The sequence below is a fragment of the Curcuma longa genome, chromosome 10, assembly GCF_044706935.1.
Source record: "Curcuma longa cultivar G26 ecotype Majalengka, Jawa Barat chromosome 10, ITB_CL_G26_1.1, whole genome shotgun sequence".
Taxonomy (NCBI): Eukaryota; Viridiplantae; Streptophyta; class Magnoliopsida; order Zingiberales; family Zingiberaceae; genus Curcuma; species Curcuma longa.
Window position 1 is genome coordinate 8878171 of NC_133870.1, and position 15826 is coordinate 8893996.

General features: G+C 38.4%; 5 protein-coding genes across 7 annotated transcripts; 4 read left to right on the forward strand and 1 right to left on the reverse strand.

Annotated features, from left to right (window-relative positions):
• Positions 1 to 191: 191 nt before the first annotated feature.
• On the forward strand, positions 192 to 925 carry LOC141836709 (uncharacterized). The gene is made up of 3 exons (XM_074724224.1): positions 192 to 419; positions 500 to 556; positions 641 to 925. The coding sequence occupies exons 1-3, from the start codon at positions 224 to 226 to the stop codon at positions 793 to 795; spliced, it is 408 nt and encodes a 135-aa protein (XP_074580325.1). The 5' UTR covers positions 192 to 223; the 3' UTR covers positions 796 to 925.
• Positions 926 to 2016: 1091 nt separating this feature from the next.
• LOC141836072 (inositol-tetrakisphosphate 1-kinase 1-like) lies at positions 2017 to 3709 on the reverse strand. 3 transcript variants are annotated; one of them, XM_074723482.1, is made up of 3 exons: positions 3619 to 3709; positions 2389 to 3546; positions 2017 to 2321 (listed from the first exon to the last, which is right to left on the reverse strand). In XM_074723482.1, exon 2 carries the CDS (start codon positions 3499 to 3501, stop codon positions 2443 to 2445), a length of 1059 nt encoding a protein of 352 aa, XP_074579583.1. In that variant the 5' UTR covers positions 3502 to 3546; positions 3619 to 3709; the 3' UTR covers positions 2017 to 2321; positions 2389 to 2442. The 3 variants fall into 3 exon arrangements, with proteins under 3 accessions (XP_074579583.1, XP_074579582.1, XP_074579584.1); XM_074723481.1 differs by having other exon boundaries at positions 2017 to 2286; positions 2389 to 3696; XM_074723483.1 differs by having other exon boundaries at positions 2389 to 3696.
• Positions 3710 to 8377: 4668 nt separating this feature from the next.
• On the forward strand, positions 8378 to 9807 carry LOC141836451 (cinnamoyl-CoA reductase 1-like). The gene is made up of 5 exons (XM_074723945.1): positions 8378 to 8566; positions 8651 to 8814; positions 8908 to 9114; positions 9209 to 9549; positions 9624 to 9807. The coding sequence occupies exons 1-5, from the start codon at positions 8434 to 8436 to the stop codon at positions 9718 to 9720; spliced, it is 942 nt and encodes a 313-aa protein (XP_074580046.1). The 5' UTR covers positions 8378 to 8433; the 3' UTR covers positions 9721 to 9807.
• Positions 9808 to 9909: 102 nt separating this feature from the next.
• Positions 9910 to 12223, forward strand: LOC141836453 (uncharacterized). Its single transcript, XM_074723946.1, has 6 exons — positions 9910 to 10103; positions 11248 to 11325; positions 11426 to 11501; positions 11635 to 11708; positions 11797 to 11864; positions 11961 to 12223. The coding sequence occupies exons 1-6, from the start codon at positions 10077 to 10079 to the stop codon at positions 11998 to 12000; spliced, it is 363 nt and encodes a 120-aa protein (XP_074580047.1). The 5' UTR covers positions 9910 to 10076; the 3' UTR covers positions 12001 to 12223.
• A 703-nt stretch (positions 12224 to 12926) lies between these two features.
• On the forward strand, positions 12927 to 15800 carry LOC141836756 (vacuolar protein sorting-associated protein 32 homolog 2-like). Its single transcript, XM_074724281.1, has 4 exons — positions 12927 to 13095; positions 14719 to 14818; positions 15253 to 15338; positions 15430 to 15800. Exons 1-4 carry the CDS (start codon positions 13009 to 13011, stop codon positions 15460 to 15462), a joined length of 306 nt encoding a protein of 101 aa, XP_074580382.1. The 5' UTR covers positions 12927 to 13008; the 3' UTR covers positions 15463 to 15800.
• Positions 15801 to 15826: the final 26 nt, after the last annotated feature.

Genomic DNA, 15826 nt, shown 5'->3' on the forward strand with positions numbered 1-15826 from the left:
TCTCGCCTCTGCTAATGACAATAAAATCGACTACTGCAAATAAATGCTTGGGGTCCACCACTCTTCAAATGAGAGCACGGGTAAAGAATCGAGTAGGAAAAGCTGCCCTGATTCTTGCTGGAAAATGGATTAGTTGATTAATCGCTGAAGGTCTTCCGTTAAAAGGCACTCACTCTCCCTTGCTGGTCACACTTTCGCTGCGCCGACACAGCGACGCCGGACGATGCATCGCCACTCCCTCGGATCGCCAGCCACCAAGCCCCAGCCGGCCGGCGGCGAAGGCGGCGGCGATGAGATCGAGCAGGAGAAGCGGATTCGATGGTGCCCGCGAGCGGATAGATCCATCCACCTCATCCCTCTGCTCACCCTCCTCTGCCTTCTCGTCCTCTACCTCGTCTCCCACAACCCTTCCTCAAAAGGTATGTTCTAGTCCGCGATCCGATCGCTAGTCTCCTTGCGCTTATTTTTTCTGCCATGGTGCGTCTTTTTTTTTAACCAGATTTGGAGGTTTTCGGTGGCCGGGGCAGAGGCGCAGCCCTGGGAAATGAACCCAAAGGTACAATGCGGGATCCGGAACGGGAGCGGAATTTTTTTCCTTTTGAATTTTGTGCGGATTGACTCTTTTCTTGGCCCGCCGCAGAGGTTTCGGCGGCAGTGCGGGCGTCGGCGATCATTAGCGACCGGGGTTTGAAGGCGGCGGAGGCGGTGGGAGGAAGGAGGAGCAGGGGCTTGCCGAATCGGAAAATGAGGGCCACACTCCCCCGCAGGAACCTACGGCTTCGAAAACCGGAGTAGCTCAACGATGCGGCTTCCCTTGGAGGTTTGGATTGCTACTTGTTCTCAGTTCGTCGTTGTTAATATCATTTTTTTTAATTTTCATTCCGAAATTTTACTCAGAGATTTGTAAGTAGGTGCTTTTTTGTTCGTTTCGCCGATCGCTTGCCTCGATTTAGCTTAATTTTTTGTATTAAAAAAGGGAAAAAATAGAGAGTGGAAAGTCATAGATAGGGTTGTTCTATGATGCTAACGTGCGCGCAAGATTAGATGCCTGGCTCGTCTTCAGCGGAAGCGACGAGGAATGGAAAATAGCCGTTGTTGTCCGGAAATGAGCTGGCAACAACTGGCAACATTACCATTAATGAACCTTGTTACTTGAAGACAGGTAGCCAGGTTGGGCCCTGATATAAATATATGACCTTTTTATTTAAAAAAATGCCCGATTTAGGAAACCGCTCATTTATTTTATCAAGTCATCAATTATTTTATTAATAAATATATAAATAATTATATATTAAGATTCTGCAAAACTTGACCTAGATGATTTGGTTTGTTATAACTAGAGCATATATTTTTAAAAATTACGAAATTGGTAAATTTATAAATTAATATTTTTTATGTATATGATAAGTTAGTTAGTTTTAATTTTTTTTTCTTAATTAGGAGTTTCTTAATCTTTGTAGCATTAAGATGTGCGACCATGCACAATGCCAATGTTATAATTATATGCAGAAATTAATTAATTAATTATTAAATTAAATAACTATTGGTTTTAGTAAAAGCATTGCTATTGTTGAAACAGTATATTCATGAATGGTAATTTTCTAAAAGTGTGTTGTTCAAATTAGGGATGCAAATAAATCGAATCGGTTCGTGAGTTTAGCGAACCGATTCGAATAATATTTGATTCGTATTCGATATTATCAAATTCGAGCCGAACTCGAACATGTTCGATAATTTTTTAAATCGAATTTGAATCTATAATATTATTCGCGAACCGCTCGAATTAAGACATTTCGAATTAAAATTGTTTATGAGGCTGACATATAGAACAAACATCGATAACTTTGCAAACATAAACAATCGTGCAAAGCTGTTTATGAGGCTGCCGTTATAATATCCCTCAGTAAACCTATGAACAGTTTTTTCCTAATATCATGCAAAGCTGCTACTTGAGATATTTTGGAAGAAAGAAATACAATTAATGTAAACTTAGAATCCATAATATGACAAGATAGAAACTAGGGGAAAACAAACGACGATGGCATTATGCAGTTGACACTACATCATGTGTTACGATTAATCGACTTCGGAGAAAGCCAGTTTGGCTCTATAACAAGGATGATGATTATAGTCTGCATCAAATCTGAATGCCTTAGGCAATTGCAATCATGCTATCTGTAAACTATGATCGACAAAGACTATATTTTACAGATCAAAACAAACATCTCATCTCCAGCAAATTCTTTTGCCATCCACCATCATCACCTCCTTGCTAGTGTTCCTCTACTGGAATGAAATGTCTAGCCATGCGACCAATATCCCTTTGGAATGAAATGAAGCATGTAAAGAGCAGTAACATCTTAGTTTGAAATGAAGTGCAAATTGTACCTTCGAAGTTGTTGGAAGTAAAATTAGATTAATGAGAAGAAAGATCCATGAAGCTCAGGTCACATTCTCCACGGCCACATCATCTGCTATTATCTTGTGATGATTGCTGAACAAAAGCTTAGTTTCTTTGTCACCCCCACTGTCGACGGCCCCGTTTCCAGAGTCTTGCCTATTCTTCTCATGAACAATGTCCCAGAAGAAGTCAGTCAGAGCTTTCTCATAATTGGGCATTTTGGCATACCCAGGGAAGTAGTTGATGTCGATCACAAGGTAGCGGTTTCCCACCTTCGCATCCCTGATCACATCAAAATTGAAAAGATGTAATCCCATAGCCCGCCTCAAACCTCTAGCTATCTCGGTGATAAAGCTCAACGGAGGCATCTCTGCCTCGTCCAGATGCTTGTAGTAGTCTACCTCCGTCGGGTCTTGGGCAATCAAATTGGACACCTGAGAGAAGGTGAGCGACCCCTCAGAACACTCCAGCTTCTCTTCGGAGACATCCGGGAGGGACTTCCTTCTCACGCACTGCACGTAGTCCCCCACCACGTACACCTTGAATATGACCCCTCCATGGTTTACAAACTCCTGCAGCACAAGCGGCGGTTTAAGCTTTAACAGACCGTCGCGGTGGAAGACAAGGGCCATCTTGTGGGACTTGGCACTGCCATCGGCCACCAGAGGCTTGGCAATGACGGGGAACCGAAGAGCTCCGACGACGCCAGAGTTGGAGAGGGCGGCAGAATCATAGATCACGACCTGGCTAGGAATCCCGAAGGTTTCCTCCCCCTGCGGGATCTCGAGCTCAGACACGACCTGCAGCATGGAGATGCGATTGTGGAGTCGCTCAATCGCGCGGGGAGGATCGACCACCGGGACGCCAGGGTTTTTCGAGACGAAATCCTCGAGCTGCGTATTCCAGTCATCGCTGTAAAGCTTGTGGAGGACGCAATCGAAAGGGCCCTGGTCGGCGAGGCGTCGGTTCGCATCGATGGGGACGAGATCGATGCCCTTTTGCCGCGCGAGCTCGACGAGCGACGGCTGGATGAAGCTCTGCTGCTTCTTGGGAGCGAGCGCGTACCCTACGGCAAATCTCCTAGCGTGGTTTTCCGCCATGGCGAGCTGCAAATCCCCAGCGATTCCTCCTCGATCTCCGATCGCCTGCGAAACAAACCGCATTCAGAGCACAGATCGGCCGGAGCCTAAGAATCCCCGGGAGAAATCATGGATTACCGAGAGCAAAACATGAAGAGAAGCGTCGATCGATCGATCGAGGTCGCTCCCCTCGCCTCGAATCAAGGATGAGAAGATCGGCAGGCGAAGAAAGAGAATAAAATAGATCGCTACACAAAGCAGGGCAGTTTGCTTTATAACACGACCAGAAGGAGGTGCAGTCACTCGAGGTAACTCCACCGTCTCGGTGAAGGGAACCCACACCGGACACGTACGACACAGCCGAGTCGGACGGACGGCCAGGATCATTCGACGAAGAGCCGACGCGACGGGTGGCGGACGAGCTACGAGACGTGGCGGACGAGCCTCCGTCCGATGTTCATTTTAACGGACGGGGAAAGAAGCACGTGCGGTGGAATGGGCAAGGGAGGCCACACGTGTGAGCAGGCGAGACCCACGTTAAAGAGAATAATCGTCACGTGTTCAATTGAAGATTCACTATCAATCACTATACTATTAAATGGAAGAATTTTAGTGTGATCAATTATAATTTTTTAATTTATTTTTTTTTATAGATGATAGTGTAAAATGAACTATATAAAATCATTTATCTTTTATTGCATAAAAAAATAAAAGTATATTTTATTTTAATAATCAAGTTACATAGTATAATCCATTATTTTTACAATTAATGTTATAGGATTATCTTGCAGATTTTTTATAGTGGTTAATTATAATTTTTTAATTTACTTCCTCACAGATGATTATAATTGATCGTGTGAAAGGATAAATGATAAATTTCACTTTTACTACAATTATAAAATTATCTTCTTATTAAAAGAAATTAATCAATAATACATCGTAATCAAAAATGTATCCGTTGATATCTGATTAATTACAAAAGTGATTTATCGTGTAACCCAAAGGGGAAGTGGAGGCACTTGTCGACTCCCCTAGTTATTGTTTATTGAAGATTCATTAGCATCCTATACATATGAATACACGTGGAGAAAAAAAAACACAAGGAAAAAATCAATTAATTATAATTGTTATATATATATATATAAAATATATATATATATCGAAGGATTTAATAGTTAGCATATAAAATATGGCCGAAACAAGTATGGTCTTAATATTGTTAGAGAGATTTTACACAACCCTAAATCTCTAGGAGCATGTTGCAAAAATTGATAATTTGGGTGACAAAAAATAATTTCCCCTAAATAAAATAAAAATATTCTATTGCATGGAATTATTCGAGCAAATGGATTCTCACGCGAGGTATGGGATTCCATTGGAAAGAGTGGGTGGAAGAGGATAAGGAATAGGATAAGATTGTTGAATAAATAATTTCATAGTCTAATTAATTATCCATTTAGTTTTTTCTCAAATATTTTATCTCCTTTTTTGTTTCTTTTGCAAATATATCCAGAAGTACTATATATTTGAAAAGTAACGAATTTAAAATATAAATTAAAGAATATTTTTGTTTTTAATTACATAAATGGGAAAAAGTGAATTGTCACTTGGTTTCTTTAATAATAATTTGAAATAAATTAATATTGAAACTTGGAGAGGGGAAATGGTAAGACAAAAGAACCTTTCAAGGCCTGTAAATGTAGGCCTCAGCCCATTCAAATTGGCCCAATTAAAAATTTTAATTTATCCAAAATATATAACACAATGAATTGTTTTTGAATCAAGATTCAAATAACTTATGAGCAATTTGATTCGATTACGTCCTAATTAAGAACAGTAATTTTTCAATAAATTGAGAAAACTTTAGAGAAGAGAGAGAAGAAGGGATACAATGGAAAAGCCGTATGTGATATTGGTATTATGAAACTTTATTATGACACGGTTTAATAAAAATATCATATTATCTTTTATCTAACTATAAAAAAAATTAATATAGAAGAACCACGAACGTGGTGCAGTAGTAAAAAATTTAAGAAAATGAATACGAGGATATGAATATTCTAGAAACCATGAGCTGCTCCGAATGTATTTCATAGGCGAATCAAAAAAAAAAAGTCTAAAAATTGTGCTTAGAGGAAAAAAAATAAATTATTTCGTTTAATTTTAAATGAAAAAAATGAACAAATTTTAAATTTATCTTTTTTATTTTAATATTATATAAGTAAATGAAGCAAAATGTTTGAGTAGTTCCCAACTGCCAACCAACCACATGCGCCACGTGTTGCCGACCGTATCTAATTACGAATTGTATTACTAGTCAACGTCCTCCCTGAAGCTGTATCTGAAGTCAACTACTGGACTTGCTGGCATGCGTTGTGATCTATATATTTTGCAAAATAAAATAAAATAAAATAATTAAAAGCTTGTTTGTTGTTGCTGTTGCTGCTGTCGATGAATAATATCATTCAGTTGGCAAATAAAGACTGCATTAATGGCCACGTTTTCGCAGTGCTTTCATTACCATTGAGCTGGTCGAACATTAGGGACCACCTTCGATCAACTTGCATAACTAAAATCTCTAGGGACTCGATGACCTAATAATTATCGCCGTGCCCATTTCGGTAGAGTGTTAACATATGATTTAATAGTTTATCTAACTTTTTTTTTTATATTTCAAAAATTATAAAACAACTCAGACTTGTCTCTTGAGGTTCGGGCGGGCTGAATATTTCTAACTGAAGCTTGAGTGGCAAGTCGCTAGCCGAATGCTCTCTGAGTGGTCCCAAATGCCACGAGGTCACGTTTGAGCATTTATTTGCTAGGATACAATTGAAAGACTACACAAACAATTAAGCACTGGTTACTTCATGATGAATTGACCAATATCTGAACATTATCACGGGAAGATGATCCATCGAACAGAATGCACGATAGATAAAAGGATGAGGGAATTGAAGGTGAAAGGATCTCTTACTATTGCATCTCCCTTATGTTCTTTGTAATAACTTTCTTGTATGCAGTATTTAAATCACCGAATAAAAGTCATTTATTGCTATCAGTCTAATTCGAAACGTCGATAGTCAATAATCAATAGTTAATCGTTTCACTTGGTGGTTAATTAATCACACATTAATGCATCTGTTACATTTAAGCAGGATGATTAATTAATCATATATTAATACATTTGTTACACTTAGCAGCAAGCAAAAGAATGATTTAGATAAAATATTGATTGATTCATTTTAATAAATGTCCTGTTCATGATCGGACATTCGACGCGTATAAGTCATACTCGCACACCTATCAACTTAATTCAGTGCAATATAATCCAAATTCTAGATGTGTATTCTCTTACCGAGAACTCACTTTATATTTATATATATATAATTCACAATCTCAATATTTGTGATATAAATCATAATACAAGACTAAAGTGTCTTTCAGATTGAAATCTCTCTCCTTTCTCCTCTTTTATTTTCATTCAATTATCCAACAACAATAGACTGAACGAGACGATAGGTTTAATGATCACCATTATTTATAGATTGGCATGATTGTTGTCAGCAACCTCAGATAAGGTAAGGAAAACAAATAAGTCAATATTATTAATAAGAAAAATGATACACTATAAGAAAACGTAGTATGAAAATGCATCATGATACACTACAGTACTATATGAATGTGCAATCCAGATTTATAGTGTATCATGCTATATTTTTATACTGCATTTTCATATAGTGTTTCATTTCTCTATTAATAATAAATTAAATAGACTTATTAGAATAAACTTTTTAAAGTTGAAAATTACTCATAAATCATTGTCAAGAATCAAGATTTGAGAGTGTCAAGGGAAATTTTATTTTTTCCCAAATATTTATCTGAATTTTCAAAATACCCTTTAGAACACAATTTAGTAACAAATATTTTTATTAGAGGTAAAAACTATTGCATTATCTTTTAAAAGTTCTTTTCACTTGTTAATATATACAATAGTTTCTCATTGGTCCTAATTTGTTGAGGACTAAAAATGGTTTTCGGTATTTTATTGAACCGCGTAAGTAAATTTTAATATTACCTAAATCATGTATCCAAGCTATCATAATATCTAAATCATGTATCATATTTTTGAAATACCCCTCCTCTTTCTCTATAGATCTATCAAAGCTAGAAATTTTTAAATCATTCCAAATAAAAATCAATATATATTCCTGAAAATCTTCTTAATGTATTTATGGTTTCAGATCTAAATTTTATAGTGTAAATTGAGAATATTGAATTAAATTAAGAGTACAATCATTTAAAAATTCACTATTTTCAATTTATATTATTGAATTCGATAGCATAAATATATTAAGGAGATTTTCAAATGTATAATAATTTTGATTTGAAATGATTAAGAGTTCTTTAAATCTATCAGTCAATTTCAAATAAAATTCATTGATGAACTTAGAGAGAGAAGTATTTCAGGAATAAGACATATGATTTGAGTATTATGAAAGTTTGATATATAATTTAGATAATATCAAAACTTACTTAGGTAGTTTAATAAAATATGTAAGGATTTTTTTCTAAATCTTAAATCTTAAAATTATTAAATTCTAAAAAATTTAAAACGAATTAATGTAGATCTTTCCTATTATATTTTTCATTGTTAATTATATGGATCACATTTCCTACCTACCTTCTATCATTTCCCTACCTTCCATCTAACACCTACCTCCCTTAATCCCTCCTTTCAACGCATGCTAACCGTTGATCAGTGTTTTGACAATTTGGTGTCAACCAATAAATCTTGACTTTTTACTAGTCAACTAAAAAGATAATATATGCAATTTGCTCCTCGTCTTCAAAATATAAATACCAATCGACCCTTTTCGTAGCTAACCGTTCATCTTCACTGCGGCTCTTCTTCTTCTGCTTCCTCCTCCTCTTTCTCTTCTTGCTCTCGTCTTCATGGCGCCGGCGTTCGTCGAACGGGACCGGAACTGCGTCTGCGTCATGGATGCGTCGAGCCGCCTCGGCTACTCCCTCGTCAAGAGGCTTCTTCAGAGAGGCTACTCGGTTCACGCGGCCTCTTACAACCATGGTCGCCATGCGATTCCATCTTCGTCTGCTTTGCAGATTTGGTGAATTATATATCTTTGCCTGAATTTGGGGTGGTTTTGTGCAGGCGAGTGCGGTGGGAGCCTGAGAAAGCTGGCCGCCGCCGGCGATGGCCACCGGTTGAAGGTGCTTGCGGCCGACCCCTTCGACTACCAGAGCATCGTGGACGCCGTGAGGGGTTGCTCCGGTCTCTTCTACACCTTTGACCCGCCTCAGGGTCAAACCTACGACGTGAGCGCCCGTCGGAGATCGATTCAATTTGAGTTTTGGGGGAATGAATTAATTAATTGAGATCTGATTGTTAAAAATGGCTGGCTGATTCAGGAATTCACGGTGGAAGTGGAGGTGAGAGCCGCGCACAACGCGCTGGAAGCGTGCGGGCAGGCGGAGACCGTGGAACGGGTGGTGTTCACGTCGTCGGTGACCGCCGTCGTCTGGGGCGGACTCCGCCGGCCGACCGACGACGACGACGACGACAGCGTCGTCGACGAGAGAGATTGGAGCGAGCCCAACCTGTGCAAAAGGTTCAAGGTAATTAATTCGCTTTAAATTCGCGTAAATTTGGAAGCGAATCAGTCGAAATTATCGAGGAAGAGCTGGATTCATAATTGAGCGGCTGCTGCAGCTTTGGCATGCGCTGGCGAAGACGCTGGCGGAGAGGACGGCGTGGGCCCTGGCCATGGACCGCGGAGTCGACATGGTCGTCGTCAACGCCGGCCTCCCCACGGACCCGGAACTCGCCGTCGCCGACCTCCAGTACCTCGACGGCGCCCGGCAGATGTACGACGACGGCGTCCTTGTAACGGTCGACGCAGACTACCTCGTCGACGCCCACGTCGCCGCCTACGAGTCCCCGGCCGCCTACGGCCGTTACCTCTGCTTCAGCAACGCCGTTTGCCGGGCACATGACGCCGTCAAGCTCGCCCAGGCGCTGTCCCCCAAATCGCCCTCTGCTCCTCCGTCGAGGTGATAGATTATTGAAATAAAAAATAATAAAATAAAATAAAATAAATTTTCATTATTGAATAATTAATTTGCAGTGACGGGATGAGGCCGATACGGCCGAGGATCCAGAACAAGAAGCTGAGCAAATTGATGGTGGAATTCGACAAGACGAGGACCGAGGTGGAAGCGTAGCGCGCCACGTGTCTACATGAAGATGTAGAGCCTTTGACTATTTAGATTTGTGGCAAAAATGTAAAATTGTTAATTATTGGAAGAGTGATTAATCATATTAAGAAAGATTATGAATAATTTAATGCCGTCAAATCTGTTCTTAATCTCTTGGAGAGGAACCGTGTTTCATCGTCCTTATCCAAATCAAGGCGCTAGTTTTCCGGCGTTCGATTTCGATCGCTGCTTTCCTCGTCGCCTAGTCGCTCGAATTCGTGGTTGGTCTGATCCGATCCAAGTAGAGTTCTTCGTTTCTCACCAGGAGCTGGCGGGCGCCTCCTGATGAAGGATGTGAGCGACCGCTTCCAGCTTCGCGTTGGATGGAGAGCGGCGCGGAATCCATAAAGGTAGAAGAAACCTCCGCTCGTTTCGTCCTTCTTCGTGTTGATTTTAGCTTTGTTGTTTGTGCCGGACAATCCTTTAGGGATTTGGGTGACTTCGGTTTAGGGATTTGGGTGCCTCTACCTGCCTTTTGTTAGTTCCAAATAACCAGAAAGAAGACATATGATTTTTCTTTTGTTTTTACTGTAACCATTGAACCTTCCATCCTCCTATTCATTTACTCATCAAACATGTTCTCATGAGATTTTCAGTTAACTTGTAGTTATCTTTCTATATCTCCTTAATTGTCGTTTATCATCCCCTTCGTGTTTAACTTCACACATGTTTGAATGGAACTGCTGTTGCATGAAATTTGTCTCAAGTTCAATGACTAGTGATCTTAATTGTGTTTTCTTCCATTCAATTTGTTGCCCCTTTAAGTTAGAAGGACTTGATGTTTTATTCTTTCCTCTGCAACAATCTTTTCCTTTTCTGAAAGTCACACTTCTTGAAGTTGATGATACTGTTACTAGGAGCAAGAGAATATTGAAACAAATACATAAATTTCTCAACCAATATTTGAAAGAATCATAGAAGCTTGTTGAAGTAGTTGTAGTTAATTTTTAGCATATCAGTTGAAGAGGGGGCATAGAGATCAATGTCAAACCTACTGTTTTATATATGCTAGCTTAATTTTAAACAAACTTTGTTTGACACCTCAAAATGAATGTTTTTAAACAGTAGTTGATCTGATATTTTGACTAAGAACATGAGTATCATCACATCTTGCAGACAATAGATACTTATATCTTTCAAGTTCTAACAACATTTTGAGCAAATTTCCAAATGTTTGTTTAGATCAGTATCAAAGGTAAATGAAGTGTCCCCGTCAAACATGTCATACCCTCAATTATTAAACAGAATTAAGCTAGTATTGCTTTTATTTGCAATTTATATGCAACTCGACAATATGAGTTTTGAAATATTAGAAGTCTGAGTTTGTTTTTGATGGAAATTCAATTGATTCATTGTTGTTTATCATTTGAGCGAGTACAAAGAAATAGTAATTATCCATAGAGCTTTATCAAATTATATTTGATGGTTTCTTAGCTTTAGATATATAACTAGTTTGTTTGGTTGCAAAATTCATCAAGTGTATTTTTCTCTCAGGATTACTATAAAGTTTTGGAGGTTGACTACGACGCAAATGAGGAGGTTATAAGATTCAACTATCGAAGACTTGCACTAGTAAGTACTACTTAAAAGCTTCCTGTGGCATTTCACTCGCAAGTATCATCCGTATTGGGACTACACACCAATAACTTACGTCATGTTCATTCCGTATCAGAGATGGCACCCCGACAAGCACAAGGGGAATAGTGATGCCACTGCAAAGTTTCAGGAGATTAATGAAGCCTACCAAGGTAGTACTTAAAATTGCATCCATTTTTTAGTACATTATTCTTTGATCATGTTGGATAAAATCGTATCAAATGAGACTCAATGTATCAAACGGCGATGGTGTAAAACAAAACTTGATTATTTGGATCTTTGCAGTGCTAGGTGATGCAGATAAGCGGCGCGAATATGACATATCGGGTAGTTACGAAATCAATAAGTACACTCTACAGGTAATAATAATATTCACTCCATATGTTTGTACAGAGTTTTACTCAGCAACATGTATCAACGTTTCCTGGTTCTTTTTCCTTGATCCAGGAATATCTTACAAGATTCAAGGGAATGATATTGACATGCAATGGCCTCGGTATCGATCGTTCTTCATGGTAATAATGCATTTGCCACTCTATTCGTCTTAAGTAAATCGTAATGTTCCGAAGATGATGATTGTCGCCAATAATTATGAGTGTTATGGTTTTCAGGTCGCAGAAGCTAACGGAGACTGAAGCATTGGATCAGTAACATTGGCATTCTTTTGTTTTCCCCAGTTTTTGACCGGGAAAGGCACTCGTCGATAACTTTGCGATACGAAACTCGTCGTATAAGAACCTCGGCCAAGACGATTAGTAACATATCGAAAATAGAAGATATTCTAATTGTTTCAAGGATACTAAAAGGTGATGCTCCATGTTTTTACCAACTTATATTACAGTAATTACTTTGATGATTCTCATTCTTAACATCCACCTTTATGTGTTTTGTTGAATAGAAGTGAATGATTAGCCAAAAGTTTGAAATCCTCTCTATCTCTAAACATCTATTGAATATATGCACATATAAGCATTCCTCCTCCTAAATTCACAAAAAACTAATATAGAAAACACCACAGAGTTCAAAAGTTTACTTCATTAAACTAGATTGCCCTAAACCTGATGATCGTATCCTTCCACGTGGGGTCTTTTCGATTTCTTGATTTATTTTTTCACAGATGATAGACTTAGCCTATGATCTATTATTGTAGTATCTTCGATCTCTTCAACAAAAGATGAAATTTGTCACTTCAACGGTCTTGATATCACAATCATCTATGAGGAAATAAATCGAAAAACTGTAATTGATCACTACGAAAAAGGGCATGACCTCTACGAAAAAGGGCATTACCTCGACAGTATCCTCGGTAAATATCATGGCTAAGCACCATAGCTAGGCATGACCATTGACCATATCTTCCACAATTCCACATCGATATCGACTGCTGATGATTTTTTTTATTAATTTAATATTTTTAAAATGAGAGATATTTTAAAAAATAAATACGTACAAATATTGAACGTCCTTTGGTAAATTGCCAAATTGTTAAGGGGCATATTGAAAAAACAGAGAAATTTCTAATAATTAATTTAATCTCCCACGATCGGAGCACCGTTGCTTTCCTAGTTCGACTGGAATTTGGAATTCGTTACTGACGCCTCTTCCTTCTCTCGAGTCTCGTCGCCAGCGCCGCGCCGCGCCCTCGCTCGCCGGCCGACCATGTTCTCCAAGATTTTTCATCCATGCCGAGGCGGCTCGCAGATCTCATCCTCGTCTACTTCGTCCTCCTCCTCCGTGCTCAAGCAGGTTCGTCTTTCTCGGCATCTTTCTTTCCTTGGTCAAATTAGGGTTCATCAGTTGTTCTTCCTCTAGGGTTCCGTCGTTCTCAGTTCTTGGTGGTATATCCGGCGCGATCGGTTCGATCTGGATATTGGCGTCATTGTAGTCTAAAAAAACAAGAAATTTCACCCCTTTTCGCACTGCCGCGGAGTATGCGTTCTGTGGGAAGGAGAAATTGACGCAGTATTACTGGCCAAGTTTGTTTATTTTTGGAATGGAAAAATGAAGAGTAGGTTTGGGACTTCGCATTCTTAAGATCAGTAGCAAAGCTTTTCATAGACCTAATACATTACGAATCTCACTTTTACCATTGGAGTGTTTTTGCTCAATCCAAGTCCCTGTAGAGATATCTCATGTCGAAGGCTATCAAAATCGAGTGTTTTTTTTTTTCAGAACACTGAACATTTGGTCTGGCTGCTTGGTCTTAACTGGGGTTTGCTCACTTTTTTACTGTTTGATATCTCCTTTTGGATCACAAGCCCTTCTACAAAGGGGAGGAGAAGAGATCAGACCTTTGCTGCTTCTCTATGTTGTTTTATGGAATTGTTTCTTATTACTCGCAGGCTAGTGGGTTTTAAGGGAAAAAATTGTCAAGGGCAGTCCCATGTCTGTATGAAAAAGATTGAAGATTGCTTAATGCCTAGATAGCCATCATTAGAAATGTCTAACCACCGACCTAAACTTTGTCTAACAAATATGAACAAAATCATGACCTATAATAATAGAACCACCTTCTAGCAAGGAAATAATTATATGTTCTAATTGCCATGTTGACAAGGCTATCTTTGTTTTGAACTCTAATGCTGTGTTTACTTAGAGCGAGAAAATAGAAGAGAAATGGAAAGTTTAAGTGAAGAGAAAAAGAAAGAAAATAATTATATGTTTCATTTATCTTGCTACATGGACGGAATTGAAGGGAAGAAATAGCCTAATTTCCTTATTTGTGTTTATGAGATGTGTAGATTTTATTTCCTTCCATTTTCTCAATTTGAGTTGAGATAAAATACAGGAAATAGATGAGATTTTTGAGATGTGTAAATTTTATTTCCATCCATTTTGCTCAATTTGGATGGAAATAAAATAGAGGAAAAAGATAGATTAAATCCTCACATTTCTTGGTCAATTATGAAATATATCCTCTACAATAATATACGAACAATAAAAATGATTTAGTAACTTTGAAAATGCCTTCTTTTACTGATGCCTAGAGAAAAATCTTCAGACCTGTAAGAGATGGGGTTATCCTGGTATATCGCGTAATCTAGAAATGCTAGAGTGAGAGAAGGGCAGGAGGGAAAAAAGATGACAATTGCTGATTGTAACATATCTGTTATGGGTGATCAACTTTTATTTTTCTCTCTAATCTGTTGGTTCCACTTGCTGGATCAATTGTTGCATCACAGACCATATTGCTATTTTTTAAATCTCTTAATGGTTGATAAACTTGAATCATATGCTTTTAATGAGTTTTAGATGCTTCATCCAGCTCGATTGTTTCTTGGAACCAAGATTTCTATACATATTAACTATGCTTAAGAATACAAAGATGAGTTTTATCCAGCAACCATGTGTGGTTTCCTACCATTTCAGACTATGGAAATGCTTCAGGAAAAGGAGCTTGCTCTGCAAAAGAAGATTTCTCTAGAGATTGACAGAGCAAAGCAATTTACCAGGGCAAACAATAGACAAGGTCGGTTGATACCAATCATCTTGGTTACGTTAGAGAATATAGTATTCCTTATCCAAGTTCATTCTGATACAAAAACATGGTTAGAAACTCACAACATAATCATATCAAGGTCTAATTGAGATTGCATTCTCATGAAAATAAAAAAAAAAAGTCTCTGTATGTTTGCATGTGCATACACCATGTAGCATTAATTCGTTGTCTTGTTATATTTTGCTGGACTGATCAGCTTCAGGATCACTTGTGAATTCATATTTTTTTACAAAAAAGGACAATATTTACCTAACGAACTATTATTGCAAAACTTGCTCTTATATTTCTTCTGAACTATTAAACATTCAACTATTGTGAAGCGCAATACTTAATTACCGGTGATTGTATTTATGCATTGAACATTCAGTTTGAGAATGATTTAATCTTCTTTTCCCCCCAAACAGCTGCAATGGAGTGCTTGAAGAGGAAAAAGTATTACGAAGGCAAAATGGAGCAGCTTGAACTTTTCCAATCGCGCATTCGCAACCAGGTAGGAATGCATCAATCTGCTGATTTCAAAGTTGTTGCCGTGAAAATTTAAAGAACTTAATCATAATTATTGGTCTATCTTATTCTTGAAGGAGCAAAAGCTAGAAAGATGCCTTACGAGGTAGCAAAGCTTGGGAGATAACAAACACTCATCGGAAGAGCTGTTCATGGAAACTGAGACTGACTTGTTACTTCTGCCTTTTCGAAGATATCGTAACTATGCAGACTGTTGATATTTGACCTAGTGCTGATCTACCCAGCAAGTGATGGATTCGCCAACTTGTTCTTAGCGAACACACCATGAAACGCCAATATCCGCGTTTGAGTTTTGAAACTGTGTAATTGTTGGAGTCAATGCAATTATTTTTCTGATCAGTCTTTGTTATTATTCTTGTTGTGAGAATTGGTTTCGTTACCACTATAATTACAATGACAGATCGTGTTTAAATGGGTTGAAACAGGTCATGGGAGTTTAAAAATCTGAAAACA

Bases quoted from the DNA above. Each gene is read 5' to 3' on its own strand.
- LOC141836451 (XM_074723945.1), top strand. From the start codon at position 8,434: ATGGCGCCGGCGTTCGTCGAACGGGACCGGAACTGCGTCTGCGTCATG. The intron at 8,567-8,650 runs GTCGCCATGCGA...GGTTTTGTGCAG, and splicing joins CGCGGCCTCTTACAACCATG to GCGAGTGCGGTGGGAGCCTG. The intron at 8,815-8,907 runs GTGAGCGCCCGT...TGGCTGATTCAG, and splicing joins CTCAGGGTCAAACCTACGAC to GAATTCACGGTGGAAGTGGA.
- LOC141836453 (XM_074723946.1), top strand. From the start codon at position 10,077: ATGGAGAGCGGCGCGGAATCCATAAAG. The intron at 10,104-11,247 runs GTAGAAGAAACC...TTTTTCTCTCAG, and splicing joins GCGGCGCGGAATCCATAAAG to GATTACTATAAAGTTTTGGA. The intron at 11,865-11,960 runs GTAATAATGCAT...TATGGTTTTCAG, and splicing joins GGTATCGATCGTTCTTCATG to GTCGCAGAAGCTAACGGAGA.
- LOC141836756 (XM_074724281.1), top strand. From the start codon at position 13,009: ATGTTCTCCAAGATTTTTCATCCATGCCGAGGCGGCTCGCAGATCTCA. The intron at 13,096-14,718 runs GTTCGTCTTTCT...CTACCATTTCAG, and splicing joins CCTCCTCCGTGCTCAAGCAG to ACTATGGAAATGCTTCAGGA. The intron at 15,339-15,429 runs GTAGGAATGCAT...TTATTCTTGAAG, and splicing joins AATCGCGCATTCGCAACCAG to GAGCAAAAGCTAGAAAGATG.
- LOC141836709 (XM_074724224.1), top strand. From the start codon at position 224: ATGCATCGCCACTCCCTCGGATCGCCAGCCACCAAGCCCCAGCCGGCC. The intron at 420-499 runs GTATGTTCTAGT...TTTTTTAACCAG, and splicing joins CCACAACCCTTCCTCAAAAG to ATTTGGAGGTTTTCGGTGGC. The intron at 557-640 runs GTACAATGCGGG...GGCCCGCCGCAG, and splicing joins CCTGGGAAATGAACCCAAAG to AGGTTTCGGCGGCAGTGCGG.
- LOC141836072 (XM_074723481.1), bottom strand. From the start codon at position 3,564: ATGCGGTTTGTTTCGCAGGCGATCGGAGATCGAGGAGGAATCGCTGGG.